The 22,675-nt window shown below is 39.4% G+C and overlaps 1 protein-coding gene and 1 pseudogene across 1 annotated transcript; one reads left to right on the forward strand and one right to left on the reverse strand.

Annotated features, from left to right (window-relative positions):
- Positions 1 to 1,757: 1,757 nt before the first annotated feature.
- On the reverse strand, positions 1,758 to 8,224 carry LOC132436618 (RNA/RNP complex-1-interacting phosphatase-like). The gene is made up of 5 exons (XM_069541293.1): positions 7,983 to 8,224; positions 6,500 to 6,575; positions 5,393 to 5,515; positions 1,981 to 2,104; positions 1,758 to 1,882 (listed from the first exon to the last, which is right to left on the reverse strand). Exons 1-5 carry the CDS (start codon positions 8,222 to 8,224, stop codon positions 1,758 to 1,760), a joined length of 690 nt encoding a protein of 229 aa, XP_069397394.1.
- A 152-nt stretch (positions 8,225 to 8,376) lies between these two features.
- Positions 8,377 to 17,907, forward strand: LOC132435754 (uncharacterized protein C2orf78-like; annotated as a pseudogene).
- Positions 17,908 to 22,675: the final 4,768 nt, after the last annotated feature.

A 22,675-nucleotide genomic window follows, 5' to 3' on the forward strand; every position in this document is an offset into this window, starting at 1 on the left:
TTATTTATTCATCTCTCTCCCCCACTAGAAAGTAAAGTACGTAAGGGAAAGAACTTTGTTCTCTTCCTACTTCCTAGAACAGTGCCTTCAACTTAGAAGGTGTTATACAAATATTTGCTGAAAATGAATGTATGGATTCTTTGCCCTTTCACATTACCCTCTAGTCACACCAGAGGCTGCCCTTCCAGAGCACAAGTTCAAGCCCTGTGCCTTTTGTACCTGTTCCCAATACCTGGGCTGTCCTTTCCTCATTCCGCAAAATCCTCTTACCCCAAGCCCAGCTCAAACGCTGTCTCCTCAGTCAGGCCTTCCTCAATTTCTCCTCTATATTCCTGATGCACTTGATTCTTTTATCATAATTAACCCACTTATAGTCACTACATGTTTATCTTCCTAGATAACTGTAAGTTGCTACTGAACAAAGACTTCTACTCACCTCTGTATCCCCGTGCCGTAACAACAAACCTATAAGGCTCTCGGTGTTTACTGAAACAATTTATTTTCTGAGTCTCTACCAATTCTAGGGAGTGGATAGTATAGTCTCCTCCTCATTATCAATGAGCCTGGCATCTGTGGGAGGGGCTTATAGCAGAGGAAGTCACCAAAGGATCATAACTAAGGTCCTGAGACTGCAATGGCAGAGAGTATGGTGAAGTTAGCTCACTGGAGGCAGAAGACCCACAGAGGAGTCAGCATATGCAATGGACTACACTTGGTATAACATGTGAACAATCAAGGTTTACAAATGTGTTCTCATGCACTTGTAAGGATCTTCTAGCCCATGGGGAACAGACAGAACACACACACAAAGGAGCCTGGAGGAAGCAAGTTTGCCAGCAGCTGCACCCTAACATCTTAAGAGGTAACATTTCTGTGACTACAGCTTACACAAATCAGATAATTTGCCTCCTTTCTAGACACCCTGGTTATCACACGCAAGGCCAAGCCTGTAAAGTTTTAAAGCTAAAGTACAGGGACAATCTGTGAATAGGGCTTAAGATATTTAAGAGCTAGTACCTGCATTAAGCCACCAGGTTATAGAATGAAAATTTATCTTGAAATTCCAGTCTCTTCCTCTCTCTCTCACCTCCTTTCCCCTATCTTCCCACCTCCATCTCTATTCCTTCTCCCCTACTCCCTGTTTTATGTATATATGTGCATCATTTTATATATACACGGAATATTTACTGTCTGTTAGATTTATTTAATAAAGTGCACACTCCTCAGGCTCAATTTAGAAAGAGGACAAAATGAACACTTTCTCATGGGGGTGAGTGGCGTTCCAAAGATTCCTCAGTCTTAAAACATGGCAAACACCATGTTCCTTCTGATAGATAGATGCTAGAAAAAGGCATGTGGATCCTTAAAATTCACATGCTTTTAAGACCTACTATCAACAGAGTAGATCCTAAAGCAGAAACAATAAAACACCAGCCTTTTAAGTTCTTCCTGCCTGAAGATGAGAATAAGAGGTGGTAGTGTACTTCCTCACTTGCACCCAAAGTGTAAAGGCAGCAAAAATATCTTAAACAAGTATGATGAGGAAGCCACTCTTCTGGTCCACTTGTTTTGCTTTGCCTCTAGGGATCTGTCTCACTGCAAACCTTTGCTTTATGTTTTCTCTTTTATATACGCTAAGAACCTGAGAGTCTTAACCTTTTCTTCCACCGCTCAACCAATAAATAGGACAAAAGAACATTTTTATTTTTTTATGTATTTTCCATTCAAATTTTTAAAAAAGAGATAAGTAAGCTAGTTCAGTTCATATTTCTCACAAAATCACTTTCCAAACTAAATTGTTTGTGACCATGAACAGGAAAAACACCGTCCTCTATTAGCACCATCTGACATTTCCACCTTAATGTTACCAAGCACAACAGGCCTAATGTCAGAAGTATTAAAAATGTTAAAAATCCCCAACCCCACTCAAAATGCATACCAAAGTTCTGGTAAAGGAAAACAAAAACAAAAACAACTCACCATTATCTTTATTTTCTTTCAGAAACCCATTAACAGCACACTGGAATTTAAAACTAGTGTCGTCATCTGGCACCTGATACCCAATTGTACAAATTTCTAAATAAGGAATAGTTTCTGGTAAGTCCTATAAGGCAAAACCATGAAAGTATGTATTATTTCCTTTGTAGGGAAAGAATAAAATATTCATTAGAGAAGGCAGAATATAAACCAGGAGAGTACATTAAACTTAGTATGTCAGTCATTCTGATAAGAGCCATTTTTTCCAAAGCTGTTTTAACCAGTAATTATCACTTGATTTTCATTAAAACTGCAGAATGGACAGTTACTAGGCATGCAAAAGGAAAAGCAAATCTATGTGAATGAATGCACATGTAACTCAAAATGATATAAACAGTTCTACTTACATTTATGTTCTATCTTACATTTCAAGGGCCATAAAGCAGCTGTGATTTAAGTAGAATAGTAGAATAGAGTCAGAAGAACTTGGATTCGAATTAGGAAATAGAGCAAATTTCAGGCATTGTTGACAAATGGTATGCCTGGCATGGGAGAAATAGACTATCAATAGAAGACAGAAAAGGATAAGTGAAAATTCTCTAGTTCTGAATTTAAATGGAAAGTAGCAGTATGAACCTATGACATATTTTAAAAATATTAAAAACAAACATACATATTTCCTAGCTCTGACCACTGAAAAAGTCTAGAAAAAACTGATGTCATGTCAAAAGGACTCAGGAGTCACTGAGAAGCTCCAACTGGCCAAAGATAGGGTCTCAGTTAGAATAATAACTGTAACAGAGTCCACGGTGATATGAATAAATAAATTTTACAAAACTGGTCACCACTGGAGGATATTTGTGAATCAACTCATTATTTTGAAAACTGTTAAACAAAAGAAGAGAATCATGCCTCTACAACTGGGCAACCAAATAGCTGATGAGGGGAATCTTCTCCCCATAGAAATATACCCAGCTAATAAGTGAAAAAAAGAACAACAGAATTCACCAACATTTGAAGCCTCAAGTGAATTAATGGATGTAGGTATGAATCATCAGTGACTGCTAATATCACAGAAAGAGACAATTATATGTCTCCATGGAAGAAAACATCATCACCTACGAAACTGTCTTGCCAAAACAAAACATGCAAGCTTCATTCTGATCAACTACCAATTTACAGGAAATAAAAGGATTGAAGAATATGTTAACAACACATGGAATATAATCATCAAAATCTAGATCGGACAAATTACCTGGTTTCTTTAAAAATAAAATTCAAGGAGGAAAAAAAAAGTGAGAGAGATATGGAGGGATAACCAAGAGATTAAACAAGACTTAAGAGACCTAACAATCAAGGCAATGTGTGGACCTTATTTGGATCTAATTCAAAATTCTTAAAGACAATTTTTTATGACATTGAGGAGACAACTGCAAATTTGAGCACTCGCTTGGTATTTAATATTAAAAAATGATATTAAGGAATAAAAGTCCGATATTTTAAATACACATACCCAAAATGTATAGCTGGGGCTTCCCTGGTGGCGCAGTGGCTGAGAATCTGCCTGCCAATGCAGGGAACACAGGTTCGAGACCTGGTCTGGGAAGATCCCACATGCCGCGGAGCAACTAGGCCCCTGAGCCACAACTACTGAGCCGGCGCGTCTGGAGCCTGTGCTCCACAACAAGAGAGGCCTCAATAGTGAGAGGCCCGCGCACCATGATGAAGACTGGCCCCCGCTTGCCGCAACCAGAGAAAGCCCTCTCACAGAAACGAAGATTCAACACAGCCAAAAAATAAATAAACTAAATAATTAATTTTAAAAAATGTATAGGTGTAATTACATGTTGTCTCGGAGCTGCTTCAAGATAATATGGAATGGGGTGAAACAGGTGGGGATATAGATAAAACATGACAGCCATCAGTTGGTAAATAATAAAGCTGTATGAGTTCGTGGGTATACAAGGAACACTCACAGTATTTTGTATACTTTTGTATATGTTTAAAATTTGTGATAATTGTTTAAAATCAAGACGACACTGTAGAAAACAGTTTCTCAAAGATTAAACGTAGAGCTACCGTATGATTCAACAACTCTGCTACTACCTACGCTGCCCATCTAAAAGAACTGAAAGCAGGGGTTTGAGCAAATATTTGTACACCAATGATCATAGCAGCAAGATTCACAATAGCTACAAGGTGGAAACAACCCAAGTGTCAATCAACCGATGAATAACAAAATATGGTATATACACACAGTGGGATTTATTAAGCCAAAATAGGAATGGTATTTTGTTACATGCTATAACATGGATGAACCTTGAAAACAATAGGTTTAGTGAAATAAGCCAGACATAGAAGGATAAATATTGTAGATTCCACTTATACGAGGTACCTAGAATAGGCAAATACATAGAGACAGAAAATAGAAGAGCGGTTACTAAGGGCTGGTGGGAGGGAAAATGGGGTTGTTACTTTTTGATGGTTACAGAGTTTTTGTTGAGGATGATGAAAACGTTTTGGTTATAGACAGTGGTGACAGTTACACAACACTGTGACTGCATTTAATGCCACTGAACTGCATATTTATAAATGGTTAAAATAAATATGATTTATGTATATTTTACCACAGTAAAAGAAAGAGGAAAACTCAGTTGAAATTTCAATTCTTCCTTGTCCGAGAGTCAGTTTCATCGTCTTTAAAATTAGTAATTGTAGTTGTCTATCCTCTGAGTTTAGTGCAGAGTAAGCACTCAGTAGGAGGTATCAGTACTACTTCCACTTCAACAGCAAAGGACTCTTGTGAAGAGTAACTAAGTCAATGGATATGAAAGAACCTTATAAATGGCAAACTGCTATACAAATGTTAACAAACATTAGGTGTTACTGTCTCCCAAGGCCATGGAACAGGTCAGGAGAAGGATAATTCTTTTGCATTGGTATGTCCTACATGGGTCAAGAGAACACATGGGTTTCTGTATTATATCAGAAGATATTAGGAAAAGAAAGCATAAAACGTAGAGAACAATTGTCTTTAACAGTGATGCTTAAACATGCTCAGGCAACAGCTTAAAATAAGTGCTAAAGACATAATGGACATACTTTTCTTTCCTTTTAGGCTACTACTATTCTTACTAAAAGTTTACTTCATTTTCAAAATATAGAACATGGAAGCTTATAGACTTTCTTAAGCATCTCTAGAGGCTACTGCTGAAGACTATAGTTCAATTCATATCTTTAATCTAATTTTGAAACAGCAATTACAAATGCGTATTTAAGGAAACGACTAGCTTCCCTTTTTGAACCCATGAAAGAAGGTCAGGATTCACCTTAGCATAAGATGATAACTACTGAATTACTACGAATTTTTACAGTATCAGAAAGAAGGTCATTTTCAATTACGGGTTCCATTTACCTCTGGCTTAAAATAGCGGCGAGTATATGTTAAGTCAATAATCAGCCCAAGTTCTTCATTGTGTTCTTGGAGTTTGTTAAGGGGGGAAAAACATTCTTCTGGAGCAAGATTCTTTTCAAAACTCTGTCAGAAAGAATAAAATAAGAAAGAACATGCGTTTAAAATCCTTTATTATATTATCCATTTATTCAAACCCTGTGATGCTAACATATGAGATTCAAAGTAAAGTTTTTTCCTCTGGAGTTTACAAGCGGTATTACGATCCTTTCTTCCAGAGAGATTAGATGGAAGAAAATAAGCTCACTTCTATATAGTTATTTCTATATCTGTTTATTTCATGTTGGTCTCCTAACCAGACTGTAAACTCCCAGAAGGCAGGGACTACATCAATTTTGCCTACCGCTGTACTGCCAGCTCCAAGCAGAGTGCCTGTAAATAGACACGTAAATAAATACTTCTTGAATATCTACCTATATCAAGGATGGTTTTCACTGCTAAATAATCTTTTATGTATTTGGCTTATTTATGTACTCTGCTCGATTGATCTGTTTGGTTATTCAAGTGCCAGCAACACACTTTTCTTTTTAAATTAGGAGACTATCTTTAGAGCAGTTTGAGATTCACAGAAAAACTGAGCAAAATGTACACAGTTCCCACTTATACCCTCTCTCCTTCATCCCACACAGCCTTCCCCATTATCAACATGCCATACCAGTGTGCTTCATTTGTGAGAATTCATGAACCAACACTGACACATCAGTATCAATCAAAATCCATAGTTTATTGCATTCATGGTACAAGTAACTGACTATTTCTTTATTTCTAGTATAGTCATCCCCAAACATTTACATACTGAGATACATATTACTCTCTTATTAATTACATTATTCTTTACTTATAGTTAGGGCATTCCACTGGTTTTGGTTTTTTTAAATTAAGTACAAAAGTAGGTTGTATTTATCTATGAATTCCATTTCTGGATAGTAAAGGCGGTATTAAAAAGTATTTGCTATAAAAAGGGAAAATGGAGTACGATGGGGTTGAGAGTCAGGGCTCTATATGGTGAATTCAGATTTCTGGAAGAATACGGTATTAACTTTTGCTTACCTTTTTTAAAGGAACTTTGAATGCAGTGTAACGAGTCCCAGGCATCCGCTGTCCAACTGGGAGATAGTCTTTCCACCTATTTATATATATTTTGTTAGGCAAATTTTATGTTTGGCTGTCTCCTTGCATAGGATGAATGCGCCTTGAAAATGGAAATCATATCCCTCTATAGTAGGTCCCTCTTCTTTCTGCTTTGCACTTTGCTGCTCCACTTATTCAACCCCACGTTGTAATAAGCTATACTTCCCTCGTTCCTGTTTTCCCATCTTGAAAACAGATAAAAGGCAACAAAACAATGCAAAGGTCTCAAAAAATTAGGGATATCTAAAACCAGAGATGCCCAGAACTTCTGTATCTCTAATAAAACCTAGCCCGGTGTTGACTACTATGGTATCATTAACACATACATGTTGACTGAAATAGTTTGAACTCAATTCTTCCCCTTCACAGTTTAGTTTTAGTCCTCACACAAAACATGATAATAAAATTCTTTAATGCTAGGAATCACAGTGAAAAATAATATCTGAACTGACTTCTGTAAGATGAGTTAGAACTAAGGTTAATTCAGTGTATCTGAAGCATAGAAAGTGAGGGCAATAGTGGCACAAGATAGGGCTAGAGAAGCAGAGAGGATTCTAGACCACGCAGAGTCTTAAAGGCCAACAGTTTGTTTTCTATTCTCAAAACAATGCTTTTGAGCGATGTCTATGAGCAATGTTCCAACTTGCTTTTAAGGTTTCTTGTGTGAATAATGGATTGGAAGGAAACAAGAAATATGGACACTACTTAGGACCTAATTGCAGCACACAGGCAAGTTCAGTATTAGGATGCTGAGGAAAAGGTGACAGATTCGGAAGAAATTCAGGAGATAAACCGAAGCGGGTTTAATGGGGTATGAGATGGAGGAAAGGAAGGTCTTAGGGAATTAAAGGGTTTACTGCACACATGAGCAAAGTCTCAAAATTAATCATTTGAACGTACAGAGGTAGATCTCTCAAATGACACTGGTTAGGAAGCAACAGTACGGCCTTTATAATTCCTAGAGACAACACAAATCAACTGTTTCGATGGAAAATTCGGCAGTACCCGTGCGTATTTTCACTCAACCTTAGTTCCAGGTCCTCTTACTCACATTTTCTGTGCCAAAACAACACAGCTTGAGGAATTGAAGGGGATTCCATCCTGGTAATTAAGGAGTGTCCCCAACACTGACAGTCCCATCTTAAAAAGCAGTCCCTCTGCATTTTACCCGAGGAGCTATGGCCAGAGCCTCCCTTTGAAAACGATGAGGGGAAATCAGAACATCACACACTGTCCCTTTCAGCTACTGTGAACTGAGCCGCGAGACGACCAATACCCCCTAGCACAGCGCGGACGGGGCAGCGCGCGGGGGCAACAGTCACAGGTGACGGCACAGGAGACGAAGCCCAGGCCCAGGGGCTCTGAGCTCCACCAGCAACGCCCAGTGGCCAAGGCGTATTACCTTTCCGGGATGTGCTTTCCGCCCTCCCTCCTGGCCGACGAACCTCCGGAAAAGCCACGACGCTGACACCAGCGCCCACGGGCATGATGCCACTGGCTCACGTGACCCCCAAGATGCCGCCCACTCAACGCCAAGAGTGCTGAAGTCGCCAACCCAGCGCACTCGGTGCCAGCACAAGGCCCCGAACCACAAGCGCCAAGGCACAAGCCCACACAGCTCGCGGACCTCCTTCTACTGCGCATGCGTCACCGCCCGTCCAGATGACGTCCTCACGCCGAGACACTTCATTAGTAAAGAGGAGTCTGACGCCTGCAATTCCCTCCTTAGCCGGAAGATGGTAGCAGAGGTCCATTAGTTCGTGTGTGCACCCCTCAGAACTCCAATCATATGGGACATGGAAAGTTGTCCCACTCTCCCAGTATCTTGTGTGGTTCTTTCAGATATTTCCGAAGTGCTTACGTTCACACTTGTATCTTGTATGTAAGTATTTCTACGTAATGGAGATCCTGTATTTTATACAAGAGCAGCATACTATACATAGTCTACAATCTGTCTTGGATAGTGATTTTGCCAGTCAATTTTTGCGTACACCCATTCGATTCTCTTTAATAGCTGCGTCACATTACATACTTTACATGGCCAGTCCAATATTGACGGACTTTTAGTTGTTATCAGTTTGGGGGTATTTTGTTTGTTTGTTTTGTTTGTTTGTTTTTGTCCTCTGTTATAGATAGGCTGCAATGTGAACCTCTTTATACATGTGTATAGCTATATACAAATTTCTAGACATAGAAATTCTGGAATGAAAGAGATGCAAACTTAAAATATTGAAAGATTTTCAATCCATCTAATCTGCCTAATCAACCTTCAAAAATACTCTATCAACTTATACTCCACTCACAGTGAAACATTTATTGGGTTTCTATTATGTGCCTGGTATCATGCTGGAGGTTGACAGTATGGATTTACATTTTAGACAATACCAAAATATGCCTGAGAGAGATAAGAGTGGAGCTCAAGTATAACATTTCCTCACAGTATCAGGCATAGGGATCTGTACCTGTTAGAAAAACTATGAATCCTGCCACAAGTGGAACAGCAAAGAACAGCATGTCCTACAGTAGGTCTGAAGGTATAATAGCATACTAAATTCCATTGTTATTTATAATAACCTATGTTTTTTGTTAGTTTTACTTTTCAGTTTCTAATTTCTGAAAGTATCTGACATACACTGTTAGTAATCTTCTTCACAACCATTTGAGCTGGGTAAACTGAGTCAGGAAGGTCAGAATTATTGAATGAATGAATGAATGAGTAAAAAGTTCAGTAGCTTTAATGTATCTGGGACAGTCCATAGTCTAACCAAGTTTCAATCCACAAGCATTTATTTACAATTCTGAAAACTTCCACATAATTACAAATGGGACAATAGTAGTCAATTACTACTTGGATAAAGAAAAGATACAAGGTAGCACAACATAGTTCACAAACTTACAATTAGGCACATTCAATTTGGTGCTAAGTCATAAAATATTCTTTTGCAATTTATGAAAAATATCCAATAGGCATGTAATGGCCAAAAAGTACAAATGATACAAATATCTATAGACATGACAATGTACAAATTGTGACATAAATCTTTCAGAAACTAGAAAATCTATGTTGGTCTTATAGTTCCAGCTTGCTAAAAGATACAGGCTTTGGGTGGGAACACAAAAAAATCCAGACCTGGCCATAACGGGGTTTCCAGAAAGTATGGGAACTAGCAAAGAGTAGGCCTCTGGATGGGAGTGGGTCCAACATGAGATGAAATAATGCCTTAATGGGTATGTAGTATGCTGGGATGGAAAATATAGGAACAAGGGATATTTGGAGAATCAGACAGCTAAGTATTTGACACTAACAAAATCTACCAGTATCCCATAGGGCCTCAGGTACCATGCAAGGGTTTGAGGGATTCCAGTATTTAATTAAATCAAAATGTGACAATGGGAAGAATTAAGGACAGCCTCAGGGGTAGACGAACTGGGGATGTTTACACCAAGACATGTCTCAGTTAACCTGATGGGTTCAAAATGCAGGAAGTGGGTATACGGGACAAGACAATACCCTAACTGTAAGAATAAAGGTTTCGGTCAGGGTAGGGCCTCATGTTCCTAAGTGTTGAAATAGAGCTCTTTAGTTTCTTCCTCCTACATGTAAGATTCTTTTAGAGGTTAAGATGATTCTGAGCCTGCAAGCTAAAGTTAAATGGCTGGAACCAGGGAGGGAAACTAAGTTACATAGGCTCGGAACCAGGAAAAGCCTAACTAATGGTTTGCCTAACTAAATAGAATTGAATGTTGGAACTGAATATTTTAATATGTAAACATTTTACTGACCCCAAAATGTGGCTTACCACACTCCCCCCAATCTCACACCGCCCACCCTAACCTGCAGTGGCTATGGGTCCCTTGATTTCCATGGAAATATAGAGAAAAGAGACACTGATCTGGCTTTCAGGTATTTAGTAAGTTGTTAGCCTCACATCACATACTAGTATCATGTAAGTAGGCTATCTGAAGTAGGAAGCTTAGGGGAAAAACCTTGAAAAATACTTAAAAGCTTAAGCCACATCTCTATACTACAACACCTTTCACAATTTCTTCTCAGATAAGCATCATCCCCATCAGTGAAAAAACTCGTATCTCATAATAATAAAAACAGGCCTAAATATTAAATGTGTGTCTTTGGAGGTCCCATCTATGGGATATCTTCCTGGTACTAGAAAAGTCGCCAGAAAGATCAATCTTTGCACCCCTCCCTGAAAGCTTACCACCAAGGAAAATGACTAGATCCATAGATTTCCTCCCTCAAACCAGCTTACCTCAAACATAAATCATTAGCAACTCAGCCTTTACTCACATTATCACAGTCATAAGAGTGGTTAGGGAGCAAAGCACTAACCACGGGAACTAAAACAGAGGTCACCCAGGCCAAGCTGGGCTGATGGCAGATATCTGCTCCTTACGCTTGGGTGCATAATGCGACTCGCCACAATGCCTTTTTCACAGACCCTTTTTAAAGTTTCTCCACAAAATCCAACAGGTCATGTTCGTTCATGATGCTTCGAGATAAACAATCGTCAAGAGAAAAACATGCAATATGTCTTACAATGTTGCAGTCCTTAAAAATATGACAAGGAGATAACCATGTAGACAAAACCAGAGCATTTAAAATAATCTGTATTCTACAAACATACCAGTGAATGCTATTAATAAGGTAATATGACAGAAAACAAAATGAGACATATATGTAAGACTGTTCCCTTTAGTGTACAGAATTCATGGCAGTTGCTGCACTATCGAGCTACTTACATCTATGACTGTCTGTTCTGGTAATACAAAATGAGGCCAAAGTGTGTCAACTTGTTTCCCACAGAAACCAAAAAATCTACATGAATCACTTTTCTCCTGTGCCCTTTCACCTTATCTGCTCCCAGTTCTCCACGAATGTCCTCTTCCTTCTCTAATTATTCTCCTCTTCATTTTGCTTGGCCTTGCACCCAAGCATGCAAGACAGAGAATCCTAGAGGTCCAAGATTCTAGAGTGGCTGTTTGCAAGGGGGAGGAGGAGATTACAGTAACTGCCACACTGTATATACTTCTGTGCAAAGAAAAAGGGACAGTATTCAGAATGTCGCTCACATATAAAAGAGCTGGATGGCAGGATACCTGTGTGGCCCAAGGAACTAGAGGTAGCAAATTATGGGGAAAACAACTGTAACCAAAGGCTGCAAGAGGAAATGTTTGCAACCAGCTCTGTCTCCTAGCTCTCTGGTATTTGCGTCCAACGGGCAGAGTCTATTTTGTGAAGCATCAAACACTGAAAAGAAGACTCCTGCTGCTTGAAGTTGACAGGAAGTAACATCCATGAGGGTAAGATCAAGGCTTGTCCTAGAAACAATGCCCATAATGGAAAAAAAAAAAAAAAGAAAGCAGAAGAGAAATGTAAGTCGCAAGTCCAACCTGGCCCAGCCTGGCCCAGCCCAAGGAAGGTAGGAGTCAAGGAGACGAAATTAAAAGAGAAGAGCCTAAGACCACAACACTCTCCACAAGGTACACTCAACGAACTTCACCCTACGCTTTAACCAAGTTACAAAAAGAGCTTCTTAATCCTTACTTTTGCTCGTTACAAGCTGCTATAAGTTCACTAATTAGACAGATATGATTTCAGAGCAACTGTAATAGTTCAAACTAGATGGCTCTTGCCTTCCTAAGGATATTAATTAAATAAGATATATATAGCTCTAAGTATATGATACATAAAATATAATACTGTGTAGGATATAGGTAACTGTTAGTAAATTATATTAATGAACGTCTGTAAGAAATGTTGCAATGATTTCCCTAATGTAAGAGCCTGGGGGAGGTAAATCTGTCTTCTAGGATTTCCTCCCCAGAGCTCAGAAAGTTAGGTGTTGTTTTAGCTCTCCTACACTCTGTCCACCCAACCCCACCTTCCTGTTTGGGATCGGACCTCCCTATTGGCTATCTCATACCTTGAAACTGCCTGCTTTGTGACATGATTCTCCTATATCATATAAGTGACCAGTGAGTAGTAACCAGTGACCTTTGTACTGGACAGATGCGCTGTTCAGCTGCAGCCACTCAAGACATCCTCTGGTGTTGCCTCCTCATCCCTTGTATCTGCAGTTAATGTTTTCTCTTCTTCTCTGACCATGTCAGGTAAGAAAAGAAACTTTTAAAAGTTTTTCATTAGATTTATTTTGCCCCTAAATTTACTAGTAGATTCAAAATAGCATGGAATAATGAGGGAACGTATTGCACTAGAAGTCTGGAGACCTAATTTCAGGTTTGATTTTACTATCTGTGTGACTTTGGACAAATCAGTGACTGTCTCACAAAGCCTGATATTTTCCTTATCTGTTACGTTAGGATACTACATTGGTTGATCACTCTGATCCCTTTCTTCTCTAATATTGAGCCTTAAAGGGTACCCATGTAGAAAATGAAAGCAGGGACTTCTCAAGAGTGTTTCAACAGAAACACAGAAAAGCCAGGTGACATAGAAAACTAGCAATATATACCAAGATGTTTCATCTCTACTGGTCTCCCTCCACTAATATTTCGACTAGTTGAAAAGAGAAAACAGGGAGAGAGGATGGAGAGTACTGGGCTATATAGGGAGGCACAGAGACAAACGTAAGGAAGTTTAGGATTGTTTTCATCAGCACAGGCCAACAGGAACCAAGAGATAGGAAACAATATAAGAATGAAGAGGGAAAGCATTGAGGAGCTCTCCAGAAAAACGTAGTTTGCAATGGAATGTTGATGGGAACCAAAGATTTTAAATTAAAGCAGAAACAGCATAGAGTGAATTCTGCTCAGAGCAGGGCAAAACAAAGTTGATTGTAGCAAATCCTTATTTTAACAGACTAAGAGGAAAGTAAGGACAGAAGAGGGTATCACCAGGAAAGGCAGCCTACCAGAAAAGTCATACTCAGTTTTTTTTTCTTTTATTGCCTCTCTGAATACAGCTGGCACTTGACAGCTTTCAATATAAACATTTTAGAAATATGTCCTAGAAATGATGCTTCCTATATACAAGAAACCAAAGTGGTTATCTAGGGGTCTGCTTTTCAATGTTTTATTCTTTCTAATGTTTAAACTATGTAGACGTTTTACCAATTAAACATTTTAAATGATATCTTCGAAATTGAATCAGAAGGACTATTTCCTTTGTGTGATATGTAGCTTCTAAGGCAAGGTTGCTTTTCATCTTTACAGTTCTTTCCTTCCTAACACAGAGAGCACATTGATCAACAGCCATCGTTCGTTTTTACATCTTAGCTACCTAAGAAGAAAAAGAAAAAGTCAAGCCCCACATTTCTAATTCCATATTGAGGGAAATCGCTGGGGGTCTAGTGGTTAGGACTCGGTGCTTTCACTGCCAGGGCCACGCGGCGTGGCAAAAAAAAAAAAATTCCACATTTATCTAGAACAATATTGCGGAGTCCTTTCGATGTTCTTAAATTTGAAAAATCTTTTTTAATTGGACTCTAGTGATGATGGTTTTTTTGGTTTTGGGATGTCATCTTCTTGGATGTTGAAGATGATTATAATCTAAGTTCTAGGATAAACACAAAAACCTTCTTGATACTTTTTAAGCTTCCTTTCTGCTTATTATATATTTCTATTCTTTGAAACATATATTTCTACCAGGCTTAATACCTGTTACTTGCTGGGTAAAAATATGAATGAGCACAATAATGAAATTCTTTTACACTTATTATTTTGCTGTCTGCTTTGTACCAGTTTTCATTGAAATACTTGTCTGCATATATTGTGGCTACCTATACTTTCACATTGATTGAATTTTGTTGCTTTTTATGCATTTTTACTGATATATCTTCTCTGTCTGTATGTATTGGCTAGGAATTCATTCAAAATCACCTTCTATAGTGTTTTTTGGTTAATAGTATTCACTAAAATACAGTGGACAAAATTCACTTTCATAACATTGCACGTATGGTACAGAAGGTCATTTGTTAGTAAACTCATTATGCTTTGATACTTGCCACATACCCCAGTTTTCATAACTATGTATTTCGTCTTCATTATGTAATATGTTTTTCATGATTTTTCTTTGTCTTTCTAGAACTTATTGTATCTTCCTCCATATAAATCATATACAATATAACAGTTTATTCATGTATTAATTATTACTGCTATTATTATTGGTGGTGGTGTTATAACCACTTTATAGATGAGTAATCTGAAGTAATCAGATAACTTTTCTCTTAAGAAAAGAAATTCACTTTCTTAAGAAATTCACTTTCAGGTAATCATTTTGAGGTAGGATGAGAAACCAGGCTTGAAGAGGGTAAAAATGACTCTTTAAATTTACCAGGTGGACTGAGCTATATGTGAACTCTAGGTAATAGCGTTGGAACTGCACAAGCAAAGTGAGACACTGAAGATTACAATGGTAATAGCTGTACTGTTTTCTAATGGACAAAAAAACTGCCTATAGTATAAGTTCTATTTCTCCTGCTTTCTGGCAGTATCATGCTCAGAGTAGCGTCCTGCCAAGGAAGTCAGGATACTTAGGTTCTGAAACCTGGTAAGGATACTAACATAATGAGAGAATTTGAACAATTCAACCCGACCTCTCTGAGCCTCAGTTTCCTTCCTCATGAAATGAGACTGTGAAAATAGAAGTTCTCTAAGGACCTCCTAGTTCTAAAATGCTTCCAGTCTAGGAAACAGCATAGAAGTCAATACTAGCGCAGGCTGAAGGGAAAGATAGGGCAGGGAGAAGGTTGCTTCCAGCCTAGAGAACAATGTCTGAACCATACCACTTGGGTCTTCTGCCCATCTGTGCCCAACATGGGAGCACAGGCAGTTAATACAGAAGAGTGTAAAACTGCTCAGTCCTTACAACCATCATAACGGTCTGATTTTTGGTTTCTCAGTAAGTATTGACGTTAGAGGTGTCCTGACAGCAAGAATCTTAAGATAATGCTGTTCCTCAAACATAGTGAGAATTTATCAATCTCCCTGATTTTTTCATTACCCTCTTGTTCTTACAGAAAATTTCCAAAATCCACCTGTACTTGGAACTCTAAATTCTCTGCAGCACTCTCTTCCTGTGGTGAGGAATGCAACTTCCCTAACAGGAAGTGTCTGCAACTTCTCCAGAGTCTCTGCTCCTGCCGTCAGTTTGGCATCAGCTACTGGTACCTCCTTCCGGACACTCATGTGTAGTGCCTACCTTCACCAACAGTCTAGCACAACTATGTTATCTGGAGTCACTGACCAGAGCCAGATCTCCACTTCAGCTGCTTCCTATCCAGGTGTTCTTGACTGGGACATCACAGGAAGCACTGAAAAGAATTCTTCTTCACTCGGAGACTTTACTCTGGCAGTCACTGACCCACACACAGCTGCTTCCTCCATGTTTATGGCAGCCCAGTATGATAAAACTGCAGGCCCCAATAACATGGCCCCACTATATCCATCACTTTCTGCCAGACTTGCTCAGGGAACACCACCTCAAATTCCCAATCAGGGACACAGCCTGTCACTTCCCTACCAGGAAGGAAGGCAAATATATTACTATAACCAAGGAACATTGGGGTCTTTACTGTATGGAGAACTTGGCTCCTGCCTGCAATCCTATGGCTCTGTGTCATACACAGGAGGTAGGGCCTCTGTGCAACCAGAATTGGTAATGGTACTAAGGGAGATTCAGCCCACAAATATCCAACCACCAGCTTCCACCTCTGGAATCTACTACCCTGTGTATGCTCAACCCATCACAGAAACAAGTTTTCAAGAAATCCCTGATACTCACCAGCTCCTGGCCTGCACTGATCCCCTCAGCCAAGAGGAGAAGCCTGGTTCTGAAAATACTGATCTGGGAAAGAACAGCCTGGGTCTTGAGGACCAAGGGACAGTTGAAAATGGGATGGAATCTAGCAGTGGTTTTGCAGACATTACTACATTGGCAGAGGATATTCACCTTCCCCAGCTCTTTAATTCTTTGAAAGATTTTGATCAATCAAAAGGTCCCAACGTGATCAAAGCCAAAGGCAACAGAGCCATTAAGGTGAATCAGGTGCAGGAAAAGACAAGTGTCATAAAGGTTCCCTCTGATCAACCCAGGAAGAACAAACATAAAGCCTCTGAGCCTATCAGTGGTGCTCCCAAGGCCAAAATCCAGCCAAAGAATCGAATGCCTGTTAGGGGGAGAAGTGGTTCTATGCAATGCTGCAGTCAGTGACAGGGCTCCTGTGAACACGGCCAAGGATTCTAAAGGCAAACCTCAGAAAGCTGCATCCAGAAAGATCAGCAAAACGAGCGAGCCATGGGCAGGAAAAGACAAAAAGCACCAGAGGAAGAAAGAAGGCTGAAGAGAAAAAGCAGTCAGGGAACAAATTCAAGGCAGAAGAGAAGCCAACAATTCCCCAGACGAAGCGAAAGCAACACCAAACTGAGCTTATCCAAGAGAGCTTTAAAAAGCCTCGAACCTCCATAGGCATGCGCATGCTGGAGTCTGTGAAGGTTTTTCATGCACTGGAGAAGAAGAATGATAAGAGAACTGGGCTCTCCTCCTGTTGGGTCTTGGGAAATTCAAGCAAACCTAAAGACCCCCAGCCACCCCAGCTATCCAGCCATGGCGGAATACCCCACGTGAGGGTAAGGGTCCTGAGAAAACTCAAGTCGAAGCCCAGAAACCAGACAGCAGTGCTGAAAGAGAGTGTCCGTCTCCACCCCAGTATGAGTTGCTGCCTCCTGGGAAGGTCAAGTTGATACCTCTGCCTTTTTCTGCCTGGGACAAGCCCCAAGGTCAACCTGCTCCTCGGAGGCCACAGTCTCTGGCCTCACATCAGCCTGCTGTTGCTGACCGTGCCCACCCTGCTTCTACTAACTCAGCTCAACCTGCTGCAGTCAGTTCTTCCCAGCCAGCTCCTGCCTCTTTGTCAGGTCCTGCCAAACCATCTCAGCCAACTGTGACCAACCCAACGTAACCAGGTTGGACCGACCGTACCCAGCCTAGTGTCCCTCAGTCTGCTGCTCCTAGGCCTGCACCCTACAAAACTTTATCTTTCACCTCTCTCCAGCGAGAGCCTGTTCCCCCTGCTGTGACTAAGCGCCAGTCCCCAGCCAAGCTCCAAACCCCATTTCTACTCCAAGACTTCAGCAAGCAACCAGTTCCATGGAGGGAATGCAATGTTCCTGAGGCAGTAATGTCAAAGCCCATCGAAAAAGAGCAGAGGCCAGAGCGGGAGGCCATGAAGAGGCGGGCCCAACAACAAGGTGAGAATGCTGCCAAATACACCTCTTTGGGGAAACTGCAATTTTTCATTGAGAGGGAAAAAGAAATGGAAATTGCTGACTACTACGGATATTTAAAGTAAGAGCTGCTAGGATTGTTGGTGCCACCTTGGGGACCAGCTGTTCTTCCATATATAGACAAGATAGGCATAAATTTATTTATATTGGTATATTTTAAAACAATATAACTGAATAAAAAATGTAATAGAATTAATAGATGAGTAATAAACCTTTTGAATTTTGAGATGCTGCTAACTGTGGCATGTTTTTTTGTTTTGTTTTTGATGGAGTTGGAGTCAAAGTCTGCATGAGAAAGGAAGAACTGAATGTTGGATAGGAGAATGAAGGGGTAAAAACTGAGGAAAGAGGAAGGAACTTGGCCCAGGGCTAGGAAGGCCAAAAGAGATTTATGGATTTATGAAAGGAAGCAGGAGTGAGGATGAAATGGCAGAAGTGAAAAGCAGGGTCAGAGGTCAGGGTTGAAAGAACCAAATCTGAGTAGAGTTGAAGATGACAGAAGGTGACTCTAGGTTTACTAGGAGAAATAGAAAAGGTCTCTTGGGGAGGCTGGCCTTAAGTCTCACAACCACCAGATAGGTATTTAAGAAAACAAGAGGTTCAGGACACACCTCTGAAAGGTTTGAGTTGCCTTATTCAGGTGTGATTGTAGTGGGGGGATTGGGAAATCTACGAGAGAGGTGGCTAGGGCTCAGAGTTATCCTAGGGGCAGCTGACGACAGGGGAAGAGCCAAGGGAACTGCTGCATCAGGAGGCCCACGAATAGGGTCTGGTATGTAAATCACCATGTACTCAACACCTGAGCACCAGGGCAGCTAATGAACTATTCAGTTAATCCTGGCAATGACAGGCAAGGCCAGTATTCATGTGCCACTTCACTTAGAGAGGTGAATATAATCATCAAAATCTAGATGGGACAAATTACCTGGTTTGTTTAAAAATAAAAGTCAAGGAGGAAAAAAAAAAGTGACAGAGACATGGAGGGAGAGCCTAGAGATTAAAGAAGACTTCAGAGACCTAACAATCAATGGCAAAGTGTGGACCTTATTTGGATCTAACTCAAAATTCTTAAAAACAATTTTTTATGACATTTAGGAGACAACTGCAAATTTGAGCAGTCACTGGGTATTTACTATTAAAAAATGATATTAAGGAATAGAAGTCCTAGATTTTAAATATACATACCAAAAATATATAGCTGGGGCTTCCCTGGTGGTGCAGTGGTTGAGAATCTGCCTGCCAATGCAGGGGACACAGGTTCGAGACCTGGTCTGGGAAGATCCCACATGCCGCGGAGCAACTAGGCCCCTGAGCCACAACTACTGAGCCGGCGCGTCTGGAGCCTGCGCTCCACAACAAGAGAGGTCGCGATAGTGAGAGGCCCACGTACCGCGATGAAGACTGGCCCCTGCTTGCCGCAACTAGAGAAAGCCCTCTCACAGAAACGAAGATCCAACACAGCCAAAAAATAAATAAACTAAATAATTAATTTTAAAAAATGTATAGGTGTAATTACATGTTGTCTCGGAGCTGCTTCAAGATAATATGGAATGGGGTGAAACAGGTGGGGGTACAGATAAAACATGACAGCCATCAGTTGGTAAATATTAAAGCTGGATGAGTTCATGGGTATACAAGGAACACTTACAGTATTTTGTATACTTTTGTGTATGTTTAAAATTTGTGATAATTGTTTAAAATCAAGATGACACTGTAGAAAACAGTTTGGCAGTTTCTCAAAGATTAAAAGTAGAGCTACCGTATGATTCAACAACTCTGCTACTACCTACGCTGCCCATCTAAAAGAACTGAAAGCAGGGATTTGAGCAAATATTTGTACACCAATGATCATAGCAGCAAGATTCACAATAGCTACAAGGTGGAAACAACCCAAGTGTCAATCAACCGATGAATAACAAAATATGGTATATACACACAGTGGGATTTATTAAGCCAAAATAGGAATGGTATTTTGTTACATGCTATAACATGGATGAACCTTGAAAACAATAGGTTTAGTGAAATAAGCCGGACATAGAAGGATAAATATTGTAGATTCCACTTACACGAGGTACCTAGAATAGGCAAATTCATAGACACAGAAAATAGAATAGAGGTTTCTAAGGGCTGGTGGGAGGGATAATGGGGTTGTTACTTTTTGATGGTTACAGAGTTTTTGTTGAGGATGATGAAAATGTTTTGGTTATAGACAGTGGTGATAGTTACACAACACGGTGACTGTATTTAATGCCACTGAACTGCATATTTATAAATGGTTAAAATAAATATGATTTATGTATATTTAACCACAATAAAAAAGAGGAATAACTGAGTTGAAATTTCAATTCTTCCTTGTCCGAGACTCAGTTTCATCGTCCATAAAATTCGTAATTGTAGTTGTCTATCCTCTGAGTTTAGTGAAGAGTAAGCATTCAGTAGGAGGTATCAGTACTACTTCCACTTCAACAGCAAAGGACTCTTGTGAAGATTAACTAAGTCAATGGATATGAAAGAACCTTATAAATGGCAAACTGCTATACAAATATTAACAAACATTAGGTGTTACTGTCTCCCAAAGCTATGGAACAGGTCAGAAGAAGGATAATTCTTTTGCACTGGTATGTCCTACATGGGCCAAGAGAATATATGGGTTTCTGTACTATATCAGAAGGTATTAGGAAAAGAAAGCATAAAACTTAGAGAACAATTGTCTTTTACCCCGATGCTTAAACATGCTCAGGCAACTGCTTAAAATAAGTGCTAAAGACATAATGGACATACCTTTCTTTCCTTTTAGGCTACTACTATTCTTACTAAAAGTTTACTTCATTTTCAAAATATAGAACATGGAAGCTTATAGCACTTCTTAAGCGTATCTAGAGCCTACTGCCAAATACAATAGTGCAATTCATATCTTTAATCTCATTTTGACACAGCAATTACAAATGTGTATTTAAGGAAACGACTAGCTTCCCTTTTTGAACCCATGAAAGAAGGTCAGGATTCACCTTAGCATAAGATGATAATTACTGAACTACTATGAATTATTACAGTATCAGAAAGAAGGTCATTTTCAATTACGGGTTCCATTTACCTCTAGCTTATAATAGCGGCGAGTATATGTTAACTCAATAATCAGCCCAAGTTCTTCGTTGTGTTCTTGGAGTTTGTTAAAAAAAAATCCAAGGTGGAAATACATTCTTCTGGAGCAAGATTCTTTTCAAAACTCTGTCAGAAAGAATAAAGTAAGAAAGAACATGCGTTTAAAATCCTTTATTATATTATCCATTTATTGAAACTCTGTGATGCTAACATATGAGATTCAAAGTAAAGTTTCTTCCTCTGGAGTTTACAAGCAGTATTACGATCCTTTCTTCCAGAGAGATTAGACGGAAGAAAATAAGCTCACTTCTATATATTTATTTCTCTGTTTCTTTATTTCATGTTGGTCTCCTAACCAGACTGTAAACTCCCAGAAGGCAGGGACTACATCAATTTTGCCTACCGCTGTACTGCCAGCTCCAAGCAGAGTGCCTGTGAATAGACACATAAATAAATACTTCTTGAATATCTACCTATATCAAGGATGGTTTTCACTGCTAAATAATCTTTTATGTATTTGGCTTATTTATGTACTCTGTTCGATTGATCTGTTTGGTTATTCAAGTGCCAGCAACACACTTTTCTTTTTAAATTAGTAGACTAGTTTTAGAGCAGTTTGAGATTCACAGAAAAACTGAGCTAAAAGTACACAGTTCCCACTTATACCCTCTCTCCTTCAAACCACACAGCCTTCCCCATTATCAACATGCCATACCAGTGTGCTTCATTTGTGAGAATTCATGAACCAACACTGACACATTAGTATCAATCAAAGTCCATAGTTTATTGCATTCCTGATACAAGTAACTGACTATTTCTTTATTTCTAGTATAGTCATCCCCAAGCATTTACATACAGAGATACATATTACTTTCTTATAAATTACTATATTCTTTATTTATAGTTAGGGTATTCCATTGTTTTTGTTGTTTTTTTTAAATTAAGTACAAAAGTAGGTTGTATTTATCTATGAATTCCATTTCTGGATAGCAAAAGTGGTAGTAAAAATAACTTGCTATATAAAGGGAAAATGGAGTACGATGGGGTTGAGAGTCAGGGCTCTATATGGTGAATTCAGATTTCTGGAAGAATACGGTATTAACTTTTGCTTACCTTTTTTAAAGGAACTTTGAAAGCAATGAAACGAGTCCCAGGCATCCGCTGTTCAACTGGGAGATAGTCTTACCGCCTGTTAATATATTTTTTGTTAGGCAAATTTTACGTTAGGCTGTCTCCCTGCATAGGATGAATGCGCCTTGAAAATGGAAATCATATCCCTCTATAGTAGGTCCCTCTTCTTTCTGCTTTGCACTTTGCTGCTCCACTTATTCAACCCCACGTTGTAATAAGCTATACTTCCCTCGTTCCTGTTTTCCCATCTTGAAAACAGATAAAAGGCAACAAAACAATGCAAAGGTCTCAAAAAATTAGGGATATCTAAAACCAGAGATGCCCAGAACTTCTGTATCTCTAATAAAACCTAGCCCGGTGTTGACTACTATGGTATCATTAACACATACATGTTGACTGAAATAGTTTGAACTCAATTCTTCCCCTTCACAGTTTAGTTTTAGTCCTCACACAAAACATGATAATAAAATTCTTTAATGCTAGGAATCACAGTGAAAAATAATATCTGAACTGACTTCTGTAAGATGAGTTAGAACTAAGGTTAATTCAGTGTATCTGAAGCATAGAAAGTGAGGGCAATAGTGGCACAAGATAGGGCTA

The sequence above is a fragment of the Delphinus delphis genome, chromosome 13, assembly GCF_949987515.2.
Source record: "Delphinus delphis chromosome 13, mDelDel1.2, whole genome shotgun sequence".
NCBI classification, from domain to species: Eukaryota; Metazoa; Chordata; class Mammalia; order Artiodactyla; family Delphinidae; genus Delphinus; species Delphinus delphis.